This window comes from Elephas maximus, chromosome 1, assembly GCF_024166365.1.
Source record: "Elephas maximus indicus isolate mEleMax1 chromosome 1, mEleMax1 primary haplotype, whole genome shotgun sequence".
Lineage (NCBI taxonomy): Eukaryota > Metazoa > Chordata > Mammalia > Proboscidea > Elephantidae > Elephas > Elephas maximus.
Window position 1 is genome coordinate 152851023 of NC_064819.1, and position 19520 is coordinate 152870542.

The 19520-nt window shown below is 40.5% G+C and overlaps 1 protein-coding gene across 1 annotated transcript in view; it reads left to right on the forward strand.

The window, feature by feature from the left end:
- The first annotated feature begins 2992 nt into the window (after positions 1 to 2992).
- Positions 2993 to 19520, forward strand: part of PM20D2 (peptidase M20 domain containing 2) — a 33614-nt gene continuing 17086 nt past the window's right edge. Inside the window, exons 1-4 of the mRNA XM_049897195.1 lie at positions 2993 to 3644; positions 6193 to 6341; positions 8150 to 8292; positions 9565 to 9719. Of these exons, the coding sequence (XP_049753152.1) occupies positions 3177 to 3644; positions 6193 to 6341; positions 8150 to 8292; positions 9565 to 9719 (915 nt within the window). The 5' untranslated portion in view covers positions 2993 to 3176. The remainder of the gene's footprint in view (positions 3645 to 6192; positions 6342 to 8149; positions 8293 to 9564; positions 9720 to 19520) is intronic.

Here is a 19520-nt window from a genome sequence, read left to right on the forward strand (position 1 = left end):
TGCAGGCATTTTTAACCTCCTTGAGGAATTTATAAGAAAGAAGAGTCCATTCTGCATCCTCATCAAATTCCCCGCTATAATGTACTGGAAAGCACAAAGGGAGGGTAACGTCTCCCTCAGACAAGCCTTGTTTTAAGGCTGCTTTGATTTTTGATTTTCCTGCCAGAGAAGGAGGTGGGGGAGGTAAAGGTACTCTATTTCGAGGAGTAAAGGTCAATGATTTAACCTCATACTTTGGAGGCTGTGACTCAATTTGCAACTTTCGTAAAGGAAGAACAATATCCTCATCTTGATGATATCTAGCAGCCTCCTCCTCTAGATCAACTTGCTCCTCCGGGCTCAGAGTGTCATTCGTGATTGGATTAGATAGACCAACAAAGGGAGGGGCTGAAGGGGTAGACGCTACAGAAGGATGTTTCTGAAGCAGAGGTGTTTCTTCCTCCTCTAAAGTGGGGTCAGAGTCGGGATTGTCTAGTACTTGGAATGCTTTAACAGAATCGGGAGTTGGGTCAAGAGTATCTCTGATAAGCATCCATAGTGCAAAAGCATCAACAGGCACCCCCTCAGGACCACATCTAGTATAATATTTTTGTAGCTGTTCTCCCACAGCTTTCCATATGTCCAAATTAACCGAGCCTCCCTCTGGGAACCAGGGGCATTGTTCCTGAACAAAATGTAAAAACCGAGCTACTTGGCTTCTAGTCACTGCGGTTCCCCTTTTTTTGAGCATACACGTGATGATATCAATAAACAGTTTCCTTTCTGCAGAGGATGTTTGTCCCATAGTGTTTTTCTAGTATTCTCCTGCTTATACAGGGGTCTAACAACTTCTCGTATGTTTTGCCTATCTTTCCTTTCCTATCCCCGTCCTCTCTAACGACGGGGTGGCTAAAGGGAGCTTTTCTCCTTTCTTATTTAGCTCTAGGCAACAGCCCTATCTACCCCGAGACGACAATGCTTACCTTCAGGTCCCTGTTCGGGCGCCAGTTGCCGGGGGCCTGCCTCAGCAATGAACAGGGTTACCAGAAGAGGGGTAGAGTTCGGCGAAAAAGAATGAGAGGTAGTGTGTCTTATATTTTCATTTTGCAGAAAAAGAAAGCCTGCTCTTTATTTTTTACATGGTCTTTTATATCATAAGCTTACAAAAGCATAACATCGCATGATCAGTGAAGGGGCAGTACAAGATATAATCATAAACATCATTTCCCAGAGACATAATTTTCCAAGTGACACATAGTACAGTTCCGCATATGCACACAAGTACAATGAGTTTTTGTTTAATTGAAGAGAATATTTTGTTGATTTTTACACAAAGTAACAATTGACTTCATACTGCTTTACACTTATGCTTAATCTTGCAATACCTTCCACAGTTTTTATAATAATTAATCTTTTTGCAAAACCATTGCCACATAGGCTTTGTCCATTTTGTCCAGGGTGGCCAAATTCTTGTAGTCCAGCCACTTTAGGTTACGTCATATTGTCCGCGATTATGCCAAGGACAATTAGCCCAATCTCTACACCCAAAGACCAGTCAAGCGCAGCAGTGAGCGGGGTAGACGAGAAGGTTGATCTGTAATTGGCTGAGAAATTGGCTGAGAGAACTCACTGCCTTTTGTTTTTCCACTTTTATGGGGTCATGTGTGGGTGGTGGTTTAATCACAAAAAGGGCCTTGGTAAATACCAGGATTCCACCATCCTGTTTTTGTTTTCCATAGTTGAGCTATTTGTTTTTTCCCCTAAGACAACTTCATGTTGATCCCCAAGTAATACATGGGCTGTCCCTACCCGGGATTTCACCAGGGGATTATGAGTAGGACGCCCCCCTCCAAAGGTCCCTAAATCTATAATGGAATTTTATGCTTATACATTCTGCTATACACAGGCTGAAAATGAAACAGAAACATAACACAGATGACAGAGATAGTCCTGACTTTTCAGGAATTCTTCGATGTTTATGCTGGGGGCAGTGGGTGCAGAGGGGCCGCCCTTGCAGCCTGGCTCCTCCTGACTTTTCAGGGATTCTTTGATGTTTATGCTGGGGGCAGTGGGTGCAGAGAGGCTGCCCTTGCAGCCTGGCTCCTCCTGACTTTTCAGGGATTCTTTGATGTTTATGCTGGGGGCAGTGGGTGCAGAGAGGCCGCCCTTGCAGCCTGGCTCCCAGCAGTCATGTAACTTGACTTCAGTATCAATTCGTTATAAATGAAACTACTCATATGTTCCCTTTCAAAGTTGTTTGTTATTCAAAACAAATGCCCAGATCAACAAAACAATACGAATTTATCACCATGAATGTTTTCATTAACTCTTAGGTTTTGGGGTTTGTTTTAAAACTCATTCTAAATTTTTAGTTCTAACAAATATTATGATAGTTAATACATATCGAATGTTCATTATATTCCAGGTTCTGTTCTAGACATTTGGTTAACTGCTATGGCTACTATCCAAAAGGTCGGCAGTTTGAATCCACCAGGCGCTGCTTGGAAACTTTGCGGGGCAGTTCTACTCTGTCCCATAGGATAGCTATGCGTCTGAATCAGCTTGATGGCAATGCGTTTGGTTTTCGGGTTCCAAATATTAGTAAGTTTTGATTATGATGAGAAAACGAAATGGAGTATTTGCAGCTTTTAGATAATACGGCACCCTCAAAGAGGAAAAAGTGGAGGCAGTACTGACACCCTCTTTTAGAAACTAAAAACCTTGTGCAAATTTTTATTGCTGTTACTCTAAAGGAGAGTGGCCTTTTTCAAAGGACGATGTTCTACTTGGTCTGTCACTGATGACTATTAACCAATAGAACCATTTCTCACTCTGCTATGGGAAATAAGCAACAATTGAAAAGTAACAACGATTTTAGAGCATAATTCAACTGCCATGCACGGTCAAGACAACCAAGGACGTGGAGTGAAGACGCTTGCCTGAACCCAGTCTCGGTCAAAGTGCCCCTCCCGCCCCGAGGGCGGAGCACCTGCCAGGGCCGAGAAGCGAAGGATCGCGTTTCCCAAGAGGCTCTGGAGGCAGGGCCCGGGGCTGGGGGTGGATTTCCCCGGAGCTGTGGAGCCGGCGGGCGCGTGCCCTCGGGATTCTCGCGGCCTCTGGGCGCGTGCGCAGGCGCGGTGGGCAGCTGCGAGCGAGGCAGCGAGCGGAGTGCTGACCGGTACCCAGCTCCGGGCACTATGAGACCCGTGGAGGAACGGCCTGGGGAAGGGGGCGCCGGCGTTGGCGTCTCTGAGCTGGAGCTGCTGAAGCTGCGCGCCGCGGAGCGCATCGACGAGGCGGCCGAGCGGCTGGGAGCTCTGAGCCGCGCGATCTGGAGCGAGCCCGAGCTGGCCTACGAGGAGCATCATGCCCATCGCGTGCTGACGCGCTTCTTCGAGCAGGAGCCGCCGGCCGCCGCCTGGACCGTGCAGCCGCACTACGAGCTGGCCACGGCCTTCCGGGCCGAGTGGGAGCCGCCGGGGGGCCGGGCGGCGCCGGGCGCCGAGCGACGGCCGCTGCACCTGGCCTTCCTCTGCGAGTACGACGCACTGCCGGGCATCGGGCACGCCTGCGGCCACAACCTGATTGCTGAGGTCGGGGCGGCGGCCGCGCTGGGCGTGAAGGGGGCCCTGGAGGGCCTCCCCGGGCCGCCTCCGCCGGTGAAGGTGAGGTGGGGCCCCGGCGCGTGACTCTCAACCGACTGTCCAGACCGTGACCGGCCCGGGGTCCTCCCTCTCCGTTGAGTCCTCTGCGGCGGGTCTGGGAATGGCAGGACCCCGGTGCATCCCCAGCGCAGCGTCCCCTCCTGCCCCGAGGCAAGTGTAGGGGACGGTACTCAACGTTCTGGCCTCGCTTTTGCCAAAAGACCGAACCCCTGAATAAAAGCCGGTAGTTCACGTGTTGGCGACCTCGAGACATTTTTTTTGTGCAGGTTTTTGTTTTCTCTTTTGCAGTTGTAAACAATTCAGTGTATTTTCCCTTAGGAAAGAACTTAGAATTAAGCCTGGTTTTCGTTACAGGTTATTTTTGGTAACTGAGTAGCAACCACAATTTGCTGACAAGGTTGTGCAGTCTCTAGAGGAAGTAATTTTTGTAGGAAACCTACAGCCCCCTCCTTACTAAGCTTGTCCAAATCCTTTGTTTGTGGTAGTGATAGATGTTGTGATTAGAATAATTGGTATTTGGATAGAAAAATTTCAGTCGTTAGGACCACCAAACCTCTAGAAATACACAAATAATTGGGAAGTGAACATTTACTACGTAAATGAGTTCATTCTTAAGTCTTAATTTTTGTTTCACGACTTTAATACCTCGATTCCTTAAACGGGAAAATGTCGTTTATGTTTGTCATAGGACAAGTTTAATCTTGTGTTGCTCTGTTTTTCCAGATGGTATGTCCTTCATTCTGTGAGCTAAGATACAATCACCACCGTTCAGGTTAAGGGGAAGACTAATGTTTTATTTTAATATTCTTTAGACCATATTTTTTCAATGTCAGTAACCTTTCTCTTTTATCCTAACAATTCCATCTTTTGTGGCTTTTTCACTTTAGCTGCCTTCTCTTTTATGCCTCTGGGGCTTGTTTTTGCATCTGGTCAGGTTTTTGTTTTGTTTGGGGGGGGCCTCCTTTGCCATTGCATGAAACACTGGAGAGATTTAGCTTTAACCAGCCTTATGGAAGGTTTTGAGAAATCAGCAAGAGACAGCATATTTAATGAGTCAAAGGTTAAGAGTTAAACAGCAGCTCAAGAGTTTGAGTGCTTTATAACTTTTTAAAGAAAAAGATTTTGCGAAACGTACAAACATCTAATGTCAAATGGTTATTCTCAGTTTTAGCAAGGTTATCTGTTTTATCTGATAATGGAATTTATGTTGATTCCCTTTGCTAGCCAAGACCTTTTCCAGCTTGTTTCATTGTGCTCTTATACATGATCTTGAAAGTATATTAGTTGTAATTTTTCTTTGCTTTTTAAATTGTTTGAAGAAGTTAAGCCTAACTATTAAAGTAAAATGTTTATTCTGTAAAGTTCTCTTTTGTTTAATTAGGTGTTTGGTGACCAATAAATCTGCCTGGTTGAACTGGTGGAATCGAATTAGTAAGTTTGTGTAATAGTTGGCCGTTTCTAACTGTGGTATTAAGATTTGTTTAATGCTCTTCATAAAGGATTAATGAGTTAAGACCTTTTAATAAGGTAGTTCAGCAAGGAATCAGAGTTCAGGCCTGAAGGTCAGGACATCTGAGTTCTAATCCCAGCTCTGCCTGAAGACTTGCTCTGTGACCTCGGGGGAGACACTTCCTTCTGTGCCTCAAAATCAATACCAAAAACCAAACCAGTTGCCCTAGAGTTGATTCTAACTCATGCCTCAAAACCACCCACCCTAAAATGATGATACAAATTGCTCACCTACCTCACAGGGTTGTTGTGAGGATAACTAAAAAAAAAAAAAAAACTAATAAGTAATGTAAAATTCCTTACCAGTAAGATGCTTATTAATAATTATATACATACATTAAAAAACTTAGTCAAGAAGCTTTAAGAAATAAGTCCTAAGAAATTTTGAGGAAATAAGTATGTAGTATTTAACTTTTTTCTTCTTTGCCATTAGTTATATAAAATTTAGTTAAAAATTGTGAAACGTTTTCTGTAGTGTCTCTAGTACATACTTTGCACCAAGTTGGTATTAAAAAAAACCAAACCCATTGGCAAGGCGATTCCAACTCTTAACAACCCTATAAGAGAGTAGAACTGCCCCACAGGGTATCCAAGGAGCAGCTGATAGATTCAAACTACCAGTCCTTTGGTTAGCAGCCATAGCTCTTAACCACTGTGCCACCAGGGCTCCAAGCTGGTGTAAAAAACCCCTTGTCATAGAGTCGATTCCAACTTACAGTGACCCTATAGAACAGAGTGGAACTGCCTCATATAGTTTCCAAGGAGTGCCTGGTGGATTCTAACTGCCTCCCTTTTGCTTAGCAGCCATAGCACTTAACCACTACACCACCGGGGTTTCCTCAAGTTGGTATAACCAATGTAAATTAAAATTTGTGATTATCTTAGTGCCTTACTTAAATAGCAGAAAACAAAACCTCTCTCCATAGTGTAAGGATATTAACTTAGGTTGTGAATACATATGCAGATGAACCTGTTTGATATTTTTCCTACTGCAATTTCTTTCTTTCTGTTTTGCCCTGACATGTGTATTTCCTTCTAGATAATAGTCCTGGGAACACCTGCAGAAGAAGATGGCGGTGGCAAAATTGATTTAATTGAAGCTGGGGCTTTTAAAAATCTTGATGTTGTTTTTATGGCCCATCCATCCCAAGAGAACGCTGCTTATCTACCTGATGTGGCTGAACATGAGTAAGTAATCCAGTTAAAGATAAACTTATTAGTGGCAAACAGACCATATAATACTGTTCTAAACGGAGACTAAAACATTTATACATTTAACAAGTAAATTGAAATATAATAGTATGATTCTTGTTTGCCATTGAATGTCATTTGTCAAGCCTCTTTTAATTGAGACTTATAGCATTCCTAATTGGAGTATTAAAATAATGCCTAAAAAGCATAGAGTATATTAATATTTATGTTCTATTTTAAACTATCTAGAGTAATTTGGTTTCTGGAGAACAACTGTCTTTGATGGGAAGTTGGCCCTTGCAACTGAATAGATTTGCAGGAGACAGCTCTATCAGACTCTGGAAGAAAACACACACTTCTCCATTTTATTTATTTGAGTTCTTTGCAAAGAGGACAAATTATATTCCCAAGAAAGAATACAGAACCTGGTAGCTGTGGATTTTAGTGAGAACTTGTCAATCTATTGTTTTCTGATTTACCTGGCACTGAAACCTTTTATTTCTCTTTCTCTGTGTTGAAGAGCTCACGTTCCTTGTTACCTAGGAGTTTGCCTTACTGAGGTGGTTTGAAATTTTTACACCAGAAATTTCAATCATAGTAGTTAATGGTCCAGTTAGTGGCCCAGTCATAAGGACCCACTGCTGAGTTGCTTCAGGAAAACCACATGTTCACCTGTGCGGTAGCTAGAGAGTGATAGCAAAACCATCTGTCCCAGCCCATAGCAGTTCTAGATCGTAGAAGTTATCTTGTATGTCTCAGCAACTCACAAAGCCTGTCCTCAGAGGAATAATTTTAATGGTTCTAGTATCTTTTTTCTTGTCACTGGAATTGGTACTGTGACAATAGCAAGAGTCTTTCAACTTTGGTTTTTGTTGTTAGGTGCTGTAGAGTTGGTTGTGACTCATAACGATCCTATGTACAACAGAATGAAACATGCCCAATTCTGTGCCATCCTCTCAATCCTTGTTATGCTTGAGCCCATTTTTGTAGCCACTGTGTCAGTCTGTCGCCTTGAGGGTGTTCCTCTTTGTCATTGACCCTCTACTTTACCAAGCATGATGTCCTTCTCCAGGGACTGATCCCTCCTGATAACATGTCCAAAGCATGTGAAACATAGTCTCACCATCCTTGCCTTTAAGGAACATTCTGGATGTACTTCTTCCACAACAGATTTGTTCACTCTTTTGGCAGACCACGGTATATTCAATATTCTTCACCACATGTTCTTTGGTTTTAGAGGTGGTGTAAATTATACTAGTATTGTACCGGAGGCCGTGGATAGTGCAGGCAGTTAACGTGCTCGGTTGCTTACCTACCTAAAAGGTTGGCATTTCAAGTCTGCCCAGAGGCACCTTGGAAGAAAGGCCTGATGATCTACTTCCAAAAAAATAAGCCACTGACAACCTTATGGAACAAAGTTCTGTTCTGACACACATGAGGTCACCATGAGTTGAAATTGTCTCAGTGGCAACTGGTTTTAACCATCTTTGTAATTCCAGCACCTCATAAAGTACTGCTTGTTTGTTTGAATTGAAATTAATTGTCTACAGATTTAATCTGTACTGGTGGTCTGTTGAGCAAAGTTTTCTCTCTTTTTCAGACTGCCTTTCTGTGTCAAGCACTGTCATGTAATAATGAACAAATATATGTAAATTGCAATGTTATTACTACAAATAATATGTGACTCTAAATTCCAACCTGGTGAATTATTTTTCAATAATAGTTGGGTAATTCTAACTATTTGGATTTTTTTTTACTTTCATGATAATGGAAAAAGCAATTTTAAATGATGTTTTATTTCCTAGTGTGACTGTGAAATACTATGGAAAAGCATCTCATGCTGCTGCTTATCCCTGGGAAGGAGTAAATGCGTTAGATGCAGCCGTTCTTGCCTACAACAATCTGTCTGTGCTAAGACAGCAAATGAAACCAACCTGGAGAGTTCATGGTACGAAGGTCAAATACTTGTGTGTGATAAATGCTGCTTAATATATTTTAATGGAATTTATTTACTTAATATTTCATTTAAAAACATGGCGTCATTGTACTTTATATGAATATTCTAAAATTTTTAAACATGTTTTCGGAAACTCATGAGAGAATACTAAAAGGGTTGTCTGTATGTGGGTAAGAAGAAGTTAAGATTATTTATACACAAATGTAGTGGCCATCTTTGAGTATCAGAGATAATAATTTTAGGTTAAAAAGTTATGTTCTTTCTGTATTTGAAAGTTGGAACTTGATTTTCCAGTTATTCTCACTGTCTCTTAATAGCAAAATAAGTGTAATGGCTGCTAGTATTATTCTCAAGTACTGTGGATCCTGAATATCATCTTTTAGAATTATGTGTATCGCAGTATAAATACTGTAATGAAGTACTGCCTTAAAGGAACAAATTTCTTTCCCTTTTTGTAGTTTTTCCCCCTATAATTTGGGTGGTTGTTATGCTTTCACATCTCTTCTTTACCTGATTTTGCTATGGGCTGAAGTCAATTTGTAATGCACTTTTAACAATTGTCTGCCTTAGTTTCTTTAAAAAGAACAAACAGGTACATGGAAATAATATGTTATTTAAGTAGGTCATATAAAATCAGCCTGTCTGTTTTAGTTGCTACTTTGAATGGATAAAACTTCATTCTCAGTGTAGTTTCAAATAAGTGAATTTGTTTTGATAGTTGAGAGTACTAAGTAATCTTTAACCTGCATTTTTTTATCTCGGCATGAAAATTATCACAGAGCTAAATGCCGTTTAAAATATTCATGGGACACTTGAGGTACAAAATAATATAGGATCACATACTTTGGTTTTTTTCTTTTTCTTCTTTAATGTCAAAAGCTTATAAAAATGTGCAGTTATAATAAAACTTACTGAAATGCCTTTTCCAGAAACCTTAAGATTTACTCAGTTCATCTTTTTGTATTTGGTTATATACATTTCTAATACTTTCTTTATAATATAGAATCACATTGTCCTAATATTAAATACATTTCCTAGAATGAAGCACATACAATTTTTTTTTTTCTTATTAGCCAGAAAATATCACCCTCTGTGTAGAAACTTGTGTTATACAATATATTAAAATTTTTGCTTGGTATTTCTGTGAAACTAAGAAGCTTAAATTATTTTTATGTATATATTGGCTGAAAAACTTTATGGGTATATTTAAGCTTAAAGAAATGATCTTCAAGCTTAATTCCAGTAATTTGGTTCTTTTTGTAGGTATAATAAAAAATGGTGGTGTAAAACCAAATATCATTCCCTCTTATTCTGAATTAATCTATTACTTCCGTGCACCCTCAATGAAAGAACTTCCAGTTTTGACCAAAAAGGCAGAAGATTGCTTCAGAGCTGCAGCTTTGGCTACAGGGTGCACAGTAAGAACTTTTAAGAGTTAATCTAAGCTATAATCAGAGGTATATAAGTGGGCTGGGGTTGTTTACATTAAGTTAGATTTAAATCTAACTTGCCTCTTTTTTGGTGCAGTGGTTAAGAGCTTGGCTGCTAACCAAAAGGTCGGCGGTTTGAATCCACCAGCTGCTCTTTGGAAACCCTATGGGGCAGTTCTACTCTGCTCTGTAGGGTTGCTATGAGTCGAAATCGACTTGATGGCAATAAGTTTTTGCCTCTTTTTTATTTGGCGATGTTTTGAATATGCAAAATCAGCTGGCTGAATAGTTGATTATTTTATATGTGTGGGTGTGTGTGTACATGTACGTGTGTGTACTCAATTCCTATAATAGGGAAGACTACCAGTATTCTTGCCTACACAGCAATTAGAATAACTCTTGATGTCCCTGTGCTAGAATCCCTGCCCATTTGCGAGTTACACCTTTCCTTGTTAGAAGTCAGGCTTTTAGAATTGCTCTGTAGAGTTCCTATAAAAGGGAACTTTATGGCAAAATCAGGCAAAGCTATTTTTAGTAAAGTTACAGATATGTGTAGTAGTGATATAAATACTTACGCCTTGCTGGAATGGAAATTAAAATAGACACAGAACCGAAGTTGGTCAAGAGGGTTTGTTGATTCGAACCATAAAATCAGTAACTTATTTAAGTATCAATCATGCATGGAGTACAGTGGGATGGGGAGCTTCAGGATTAGATAAAACTTGACTCTTGCCCTGGGGGAGCCTACGATCTAGTTAGAGAGACAAGATCTGGACTTGTGCTTTTGCAGCCTCACTGATTATGTAACCTTTGCAAACATTTAATATCTGGGCCTCCTTTTTCTCAATTGAAAAATGGGGATAGTAATATAATTTATATTAGGTTTCTCGTGAGGCTTAAATGAGATGTTGTTTGTGAAGAGTTTAGTGCCCAGCCCATAGTAAGCCCTTGTACATATCACATTATTATTATTATTTTTTTAATTGTACTTTAGATGAAGGTTTACAGAACAGACTAGTTTTTCTCACTGAACAGTTAATACACGTGTAGATTTATGATGTTGATTAACAACCCCACAACGTGTCAACACTGTCCCTTCTCAACCTTGGGTTCCCCGTTATCAGCTGTCCTGTTCCCTTCTGCCACCTAGTCCTTGCCCCTAGGCTGGTGTGCCCCATCAGTCTCATTTTGTTTTATGGGCCTGTCCAGTCTTTGGCTAAAGGGTGAACCTCAGGAGTGACTTCATTACTGAGCTGAAAGAGTATCTGGGGGCCATACTTTCAGGGTTTCTCCAGTCTCTGTCAGGCCAGTAAGCCTGGCCTTTTCTTTTTTTTTGTTAGATTTTTTTTTTTTTGTATTAACTTTTATTGAGCTTCAAGTGACCGTTTACAAATCAAGTCAGACTGTCACATATAAGTTTATATACACCTTACTCCGTACTCCCACTTGCTCTCCCCCAATGAGTCAGCCCTTCCAGTCTCTCCTTTCGTGACAATTTTGCCAGCTTCCAAGTCTCTCTATCCTCCCATCCCCCCTCCAGACAGGAGATGCGAACACAGTCTCAAGTGACCACTTGATATAATTAGCTCACTCTTCATCAGCATCTCTCACCTATCCACTGTCCAGTCCCTTTCATGTCTGATGAATTGTCTTTGGGGATGGTTCCTGTCCTGGGCCAACAGAAGGTTTGGGGACCATGACCGCCGGGATACCTCTAGTCTCAGTCAGACCATTAAGTATGGTCTTTTTATGCAAATTCGGGGTCTGCATCCCACTGATCTCCTGCTCCCTCAGGGGTTCTCTGTTGCGCTCCCTGTCAGGGTACTCGTCGATTGTGGCCGGGCACCAACTAGTTCTTCTGGTCTCAGGATGATGTCAGTCTCTGGTTCATGTGGCCCTTTCTGTCTCTTGGGCTCGTAGTTGTCGTGTGACCTTGGTGTTCTTCATTCTCCTTTGCTCCAGGTGGGTTGAGACCAATTGATGCATCTTAGATGGCCGCTTGTTTGCATTTAAGACCCCAGACGCCACATTTCAAAGTGGGATGCAGAATGTTTTCATAATAGAATTATTTTGCCAATTGACTTAGAAGTCCCCTTAAACCATGGTACCCAAACCCCCGCCCTTGCTCCGCTGACCTTTGAAGCATTCATTTTATCCCGGAAACTTCTTTGCTTTTGGTTCAGTCCAGTTGAACTGACCTTCCATGTACTGAGTATTGTCCTTCCCTTCACCTAAAGCAGTTCTTATCTACTAATTAATCAGTAAGAAATCCTCTCCCACCCTCCCTCCCTCCCCCCCTCGTAACCACAAAAGTATGTGTTCTTCTCAGTTTATACTATTTCTCAAGATCTTATAATAGTGGTCTTATACAATATTTGTCCTTTTGCCTCTAATTTCGCTCAGCGTAATGTCTTCCAGGTTCCTCCATGTTATGAAATATTTCATACATTCGTCACTGTTCTTTATCGATGCGTAGTATTCCATTGTGTGAATATACCACAATTTATTTAACCATTCATCCGTTGATGGACACCTTGGTTGCTTCCAGCTTTTTGCTATTGTAAACAGAGCTGCAATAAACATGGGTGTGCATGTATCTGTTTGTGTGAAGGCTCTTATTTCTTTAGGGTATATTCCGAGGAGTGGGATTTCTGGGTTGTATGGTAGTTCTATTTCTAACTGTTTAAGATAACGCCAGATACATTTCCAAAGTGGTTGTACCATTTGACATTCCCACCAGCAGTGTATAAGAGTTCCAATCTCTCCGCAGCCTCTCCAACATTTATTATTTTGTGTTTTTTGGATTAATGCCAGCCTTGTTGGAGTGAGATGGAATCTCATCGTAGTTTTAATTTGCATTTCTCTAATGGCTAATGATCGAGAGCATTTTCTCATGTATCTGTTAGCTGCCTGAATATCTTCTTTAGTGAAGTGTGTGTTCATATCCTTTGCCCACTTCTTGATTGGGTTGTTTGTCTTTTTGTGGTTGAGTTTTGACAGAATCATATAGATTTTAGAGATCAGGCGCTGGTCGGAGATGTCATAGCTGAAAATTCTTTCCCAGTCTGTAGGTGGTCTTTTTACTCTTTCGGTGAAGCCTTTAGATGAGCATAGGTGTTTGATTTTTAGGAGCTCCCAGTTATCTGGTTTCTCTTCGTCATTTTTGGTAATGTTTTGTATTCTGTTTATGCCTTGTATTAAGGCTCCTAAGGTTGTCCCTATTTTTTCTTCCATGATCTTTATCGTTTTAATCTTTATGTTTAGGTCTTTGATCCACTTGGCGTTAGTTTTTGTGCATGGTGTGAGGTATGGGTCCTGTTTCATTTTTTTGCAAATGGCTATCCAGTTATGCCAGCACCATTTGTTAAAAAGACTATCTTTTCCCCAATTAACTGACTCTGAGCCTTTGTCAAATATCAGCTGCTCATATGTGGATGGATTTATATCTGGGTTCTCAATTCTGTTCCACTGATTTATGTGTCTGTTGTTGTACCAATACCAGGCTGTTTTGACTACTGTGGCTGTATAATAGGTTCTGAAATCAGGTAGCGTGAGGCCTCCCACTTTCTTCTTCTTTTTCAGTAATGCTTTGCTTATCCGAGGCTTCTTTCCCTTCCATATGAAGTTGGTGATTTGTTTCTCTGTCACCTTAAAAAATGACATTGGAATTTGGATCGGAAGTGCATTGTATGTATAGATGGCTTTTTGTAGAATATACATTTTTACTATGTTAAGTCTTCCTATCCATGAGCAAGGTATGTTTTTCCACTTAAGTATGTCCTTTTTAATTTCTTGTAGTAGAGCTTTGTAGTGTTCTTTGTATAGGTCTTTTACATCCTTGGTAAGATTTATTCTTAAGTATTTTATCTTCTTGGGGGCTACTGTGAATGGTATTGATTTGGTTATTTCCTCTTCGATGTTGATGTTCTTTTTGTTGATGTAGAGGAATCCAAGTGATTTTTGTATGTTTATCTTATAACCTGAGGCTGTGCCAAACTCTCCTATTAGTTTCAGTAGTTTTCTGGTGGATTCATTGGGGTTTTCTGTGTATAAGATCAAGTCATCTGCAAATAGAGATAATTTTACTTCCTCTTTGCCAATCTGGATGCCCTTTATTTCATTGTCTAGACTAATTGCTCTGGCTAGGACCTCTAGCACAATGTTGAATAAGAGCAGTGATAAAGGGCATCCTTGTCTGATTCCTGTTCTCAAGGGAAATGCTTTCAGGTTCTCTCCATTTAGAGTGATGCTGGCTGTTGGCTTTGCATAGATGCCCTTCATTATGTTGAGGAATTTTCCTTCAATTCCTATTTTGGTGAGAGTTTTTATCATAAATGGGTGTTGGACTTTGTCAAATGCTTTTCCTGCATCAATTGATAAGATCATGTGGTTTTTGTCTTTTGTTTTATTTATATGCTGGATTACATTAATGGTTTTTCTAATATTAAAGCAGCCTTGCATACCTGGTATAAATCCCACTTGGTCGTGGTGAATTATTTTTTTGATATGTTGTTGAATTCTATTGGCTAGAATTTTGTTGAGGATTTTTGCATCTATGTTCATGAGGGATATAGGTCTGTAATTTTCTTTTTTTGTAATGTCTTTACCTGGTTTTGGTATCAGGGAGATGGTGGCTTCATAGAATGAGTTGGGTAGCATTCCGTCATTTTCTATGCTTTGAAGTACCTTTAGTAGTAGTGGTGTTAACTCTTCTCTGAAAGTTTGGTAGAACTCTGCAGTGAAGCCGTCCGGGCCAGGGCTTTTTTTTGTTGGGAGTTTTTTGATTACCGTTTCAATCTCTTTTTTTGTTATGGGTCTATTTAGTTGTTCTACTTCTGAATGTGTTAGTTTAGGTAGGTAGTGTTTTTCCAGGAATTCATCCATTTCTTCTAGGTTTGCAAATTTGTTAGAGTACAATTTTTCGTAATAATCTGATATGATTCTTTTAATTTCAGCTGGGTCTGTTGTGATGTGGCCCATCTCGTTTCTTATTTGGGTTATTTGTTTCCTTTCCTGTATTTCTTTCGTCAGTCTAGCCAATGGTTTATCAATTTTGTTAATTTTTTCAAAGAACCAGCTTTTGGCTTTGTTAATTCTTTCAATTGTTTTTCTGTTCTCCAATTCATTTAGTTCAGCTCTAATTTTTATTATTTGTTTTCTTCTGGTGCCTGATGGATTCTTTTGTTGCTCACTTTCTATTTGTTCAAGTTGTAGGGACAGTTCTCTGATTTTGGCTCTTTCTTCTTTTTGTATGTGTGCATTTATCGATATAAATTGGCCTCTGAGCACTGCTTTTGCTGTGTCCCAGAGGTTTTGATAGGAAGTATCTTCATTCTCGTTGTATTCTATGAATTTCCTTATTCCCTCCTTGATGTCTTCTATAACCCAGTCTTTTTTCAGGAGAGTATTGTTCAGTTTCCAAGTATTTGATTTCTTTTCCCTAGTTTTTCTGTTACTGATTTCTAGTTTTATTGCCTTGTGGTCTGAGAAGATGCTTTGTAATATTTCGATGTTTTGGATTCTGCAAAGGTTTGTTTTATGACCTAATATGTGGTCTATTCTGGAGAATGTTCCATGTGCGCTAGAAAAAAAAGTATACTTTGCAGCAGTTGGGTGGAGAGTTCTGTATAAGTCAGTGAGGTCATGTTGGTTGAGTGTTGTAATTAGGTCTTCCGTGTCTCTATTGAGCTTCTTACTGGATGTCCTGTCCTTTTCCGAAAGTGGTGTGTTGAAGTCTCCTACTATAATTGTGGAGGTGTCTATCTCAGTTTTCAGTTCTGTTAAAATTTGATTTATGTATCTTGCAGCCCTGTCATTGGATGCATAAATATTTAATATGGTTATGTCTTCCTGATCAATTGTCCCTTTTATCATTATATAGTGTCCTTCTTTCTCCTTTGTGGTGGATTTAAGTCTAAAGTCTATTTTGTCAGAAATTAATATTGCTACTCTTCTTTTTTGCTTATTGTTTGCTTGATATATTTTTTTCCATCCTTTGAGTTTTAGTTTGTGTCTCTAAGTCTAAGGTGTGTCTCTTGTAGGCAGCATATAGACGGATCGTGTTTCTTTATCCAGTCCGAGACTCTCTGTCTCTTTATTGGTGCATTTAGTCCGTTTACATTCAGGGTAATTATAGATAAATAAGTGTTTAGTGTTGTCATTTTGATGCCTTTTTATGTGTGTTGTTGACAATTTCATTTTTCCACTTACTTTTTTGTGCTGAGACATTTTTCTTAGTAAATTGTGAGATCCTCATTTTCATAGTGTTTGACTTTATGTTTGTTGAGTCGTTACGTTTTTCTTGGCTTTTATCTTGAGTTGTGGAGTTGTTATACCTCTTTGTGGTTACCTTATTATTTACCCCTATTTTTCTAAGTAAAAAACCTAACTTGTGTTGTCCTATGTCGCCTTGTATCACTCTCCATATGGCAGTTCTATGCCACCTGTATTTAGTCCCTCTTTTTGATTATTGTGATCTTTTACGTATTGACTTCAATGATTCTCTGTTATGAGCTTTTTTTTTTTTTAATTAATCTTAATTTGTTTTTGTGATTTCCCTATCTGAGTTGATATCAGGATGTTCTGTTTTGTGACCTTGTGTTGTGCTGGTATCTGATATTATTGGTTTTCTGACCAAACAATTTCCTTTAGTATTTCTTGTAGCTTTGGTTTGGTTTTTGCAAATTCTCTAAGCTTGTGTTTATCTGTAAATATCTTAATTTCGCCTTCATATTTGAGAGAGAGTTTTGCTGGATATATGATCCTTGGCTGGCAGTTTTTCTCCTTCAGTGCTCTGTATATGTCGTCCCATTGCCTTCTTGCCTGCATGGTTTCTGCTGAGCAGTCTGAACTTATTGATTCTCCCTTGAAGGAGACCTTTCTTTTCTCCCTGGCTGCTTTTAAAATTTTCTCTTTATCTTTGGTTTTGGCAAGTTTGATGATAATATGTCTTGGTGTTTTTCTTTTTGAATCAATCTTAAATGGGTTCGATGAGCATCTTGGATAGATATCCTTTCGTCTTTCACGATGTCAGGGAAGTTTTCTGTCAGCAGATCTTCAACTATTTTCTCTGTGTTTTCTGTCCTCCCTCCCTGTTCTGGGACTCCAATCATATGCAAGTTATCCTTCTTGATAGAGTCCCACATGATTCTTAGAGTTTCTTCATTTTTTTAAATTCTTTTATCTGATTTTTTTTCAGCTATGTTGGTGTTAATTCCCTGGTCCTCCAGATTTCCCAGTCTGCATTCTAATTGCTCGAGTGTGCTCCTCGAACTTCCTATTGCATTGTCTAATTCTGTAATTTTATTGTTAATCTTTTGGATTTGTACATGCTGTCTCTCTATGGATTCTTGCAACTTATTAGTTTTTCCACTATGTTCTTGAATAATCTTTTTGAGTTCAACTGTTTTATCAGTGTGTTCCTTGGCTTTTTCTGCAGTTTGCCTTATTTCGTTTCTGAGGTCATCCCTGATGTCTTGAAGCATTCTGTAAATTAGTTTTTTATATTCTGTCTCTGATAATTCCTGGACTGTATCTTCATTTGGGAAAGATTTTGATTCTTTTGTTTGGGGGGTTGTAGAAGCTGTCATGGTCTGCTTCTTTATGTGGTTTGATATTGACTGCTGTCTCCAAGCCATCACTAAGATATAAATATATATATATATATATATATAAAGAAATAGTAGTGGTTTATTCTGTAATTGCTCACTGAGTCTTATCTTGTTTTGTTTTCTTTCAATATACGTGGATGGGCTACTAGCTTATGCTGTCTTGTTTGTTGTAGCCCTTGACTTACTTATGACCTATTACCAGCTGGTTTGGGCTGTTGCCAGATATATATGCCTGAGTCTATTCACTATTCTTGAGTAGAATCTGATTTTGGGTCATCAAGTGTGTGCTGCACCCTAACACCTATCTGCCTCGAGAAGTAGTGGTGATAGTTGTGTGCACCAGATTCTATTAGCAGCTGGGGTTCACTCTCCATGGGGGGCAGGATGCTGACAGGCTTCCCCCAAGTGTCAGTGAGGTAGGTGTGTCTCTATTCCTGTAGCACCTTGGTGGGAGGGCACTGCAGCTGTACCTTAGGCCCCCAGTGCAAGTACCTCTACTGATTGGTAGGTGTCACCCTCCTTAGACCCCTAAGGCAAGAGGCTAGGTGGTCTGGGGGGAGCTTCAGCCCTCAGTTCCCTGTTGTGGGTCAGTTAGGGCTCTGTTGAATAAGCAAAGATACCAGACCTGGGAAACTTTTTTTCCAGAAAATCCGCTAAAAAAAAAATGCAGTCAGATCCCTATCAGAACTGCCTTTGGATTATAACCACCACCTTGTTCCCTGTAAGGATAAAAGTCTGAGATTTGGATCATATATGCTTGGCTGTAGCTGTTTCTGTGTTTTTAGTCCAATTAGGGATGGATTTTTGGTCCCTGGGTTTTTTGTGGTTCCTTCTCTCAGGCCGGAAGAATGGGTTAGGAAAAGACCAAAAAGGAAAAAGCAAAGCCACTGCGGAGCTGGAGCCGTTCTACCTCTGGCTCAGGCAATTCCAGTGTTAATGAAGCCGCCTGGGAAGTGTGGGGGAGGGTTCAGAGAAACAGGAGAGTAGCACCCCGGGATGTAGCCAAAGTTGCTTATCTTGCTTGGAATGACTATTTTATCTGAGATTCCCGAGGGGCGTGTCACCTATGTGTGCTGGCTGTGTGGAGATTGTCCCCGAGGGTCTGGCCCACTGAAGCCGCAGTCAGACCCTCCACTGCCAGTCCAAAGCCCAGCGTCAAGGTTCCCCTGCTGGGATGCTGCACGCCCGGCTCCAAAATCAGTCGCTGCCTCCCGGGGACTTCTTGTCCTGCCAGCCGCGTTGCCGCGCCGCCTCCGCAGACTGGCTGGGCCCCCTCCTGGGGTCAGTTCAGGGGGGTAGGGCTGCGCCCCTTGTTTGCGCTGTCACAAGATTTTGTGTTCAGCTCCCCTGGGCCCAGACCTAAGCCCAGCGCCAAGGTTACCTGACTGGAACGTTGGCTCCAGGCTCTGAAAACAATCGTTGCCTCCCCGTATTTGTTCGTTCTCCGTCTCTAAATCTGTGTTTGTTGTTCAGGGTTCGTAGATTGTTATGTATGTGATCGAGTCACTTGTTTTTCCGAGTCTTTGTTGCAAGAGGGATCCAAGGTAGCGTCTACCTAGTCAGCCATCTTGGCCCCGCCTCCTGGCCTTTTCTTTTTGAGTTAGAATTTTGTTCTACATTTTTCTCCAACTCTGTCTGGGACCCTCTACTGTGATCCCTGTCAGAGCAGCCAATGGTGGTAGCCAGGCACCATCTAGTTGTACTAGACTTAGTCTGGTGGAGGCCATGGTAGATGTGGTCCATTAGTCCCTTGGACTAATCTTTCCCGTGTGTCTTTAGTTTTCTTCATTCTTCCTTGCTCCCAAAGGGCTGAAACCAGTGGAGTATCCCCGATGGCCACTCATAGGCTTTTAATCCATTCTGCCACTCTCTGTCTCTTTATTGGTGCATTTAGTCTGTTGACATTCAGCATAATTATGGATAGGTATGAATTTATGCTGTCATTTTGATGTCTTTTTTTATGTGTTGTTGACGGTTTCTTTTTCCCACTTAATTTTATGTGCTGAGTAGATTATATATTGCCCTTTCCTCATATTTGTTGTTGTTGATTTTGTTTCTGCTGAGTCTCTATTTTTTTCTTGTATTTTATTTTGATGAGTAGGATAGTTTGTCTCCTTTGTGGTTACCTTATTATTTACCCCTATTTTTCTAAATTTAAACCTAACTTATTTTCTCTGTA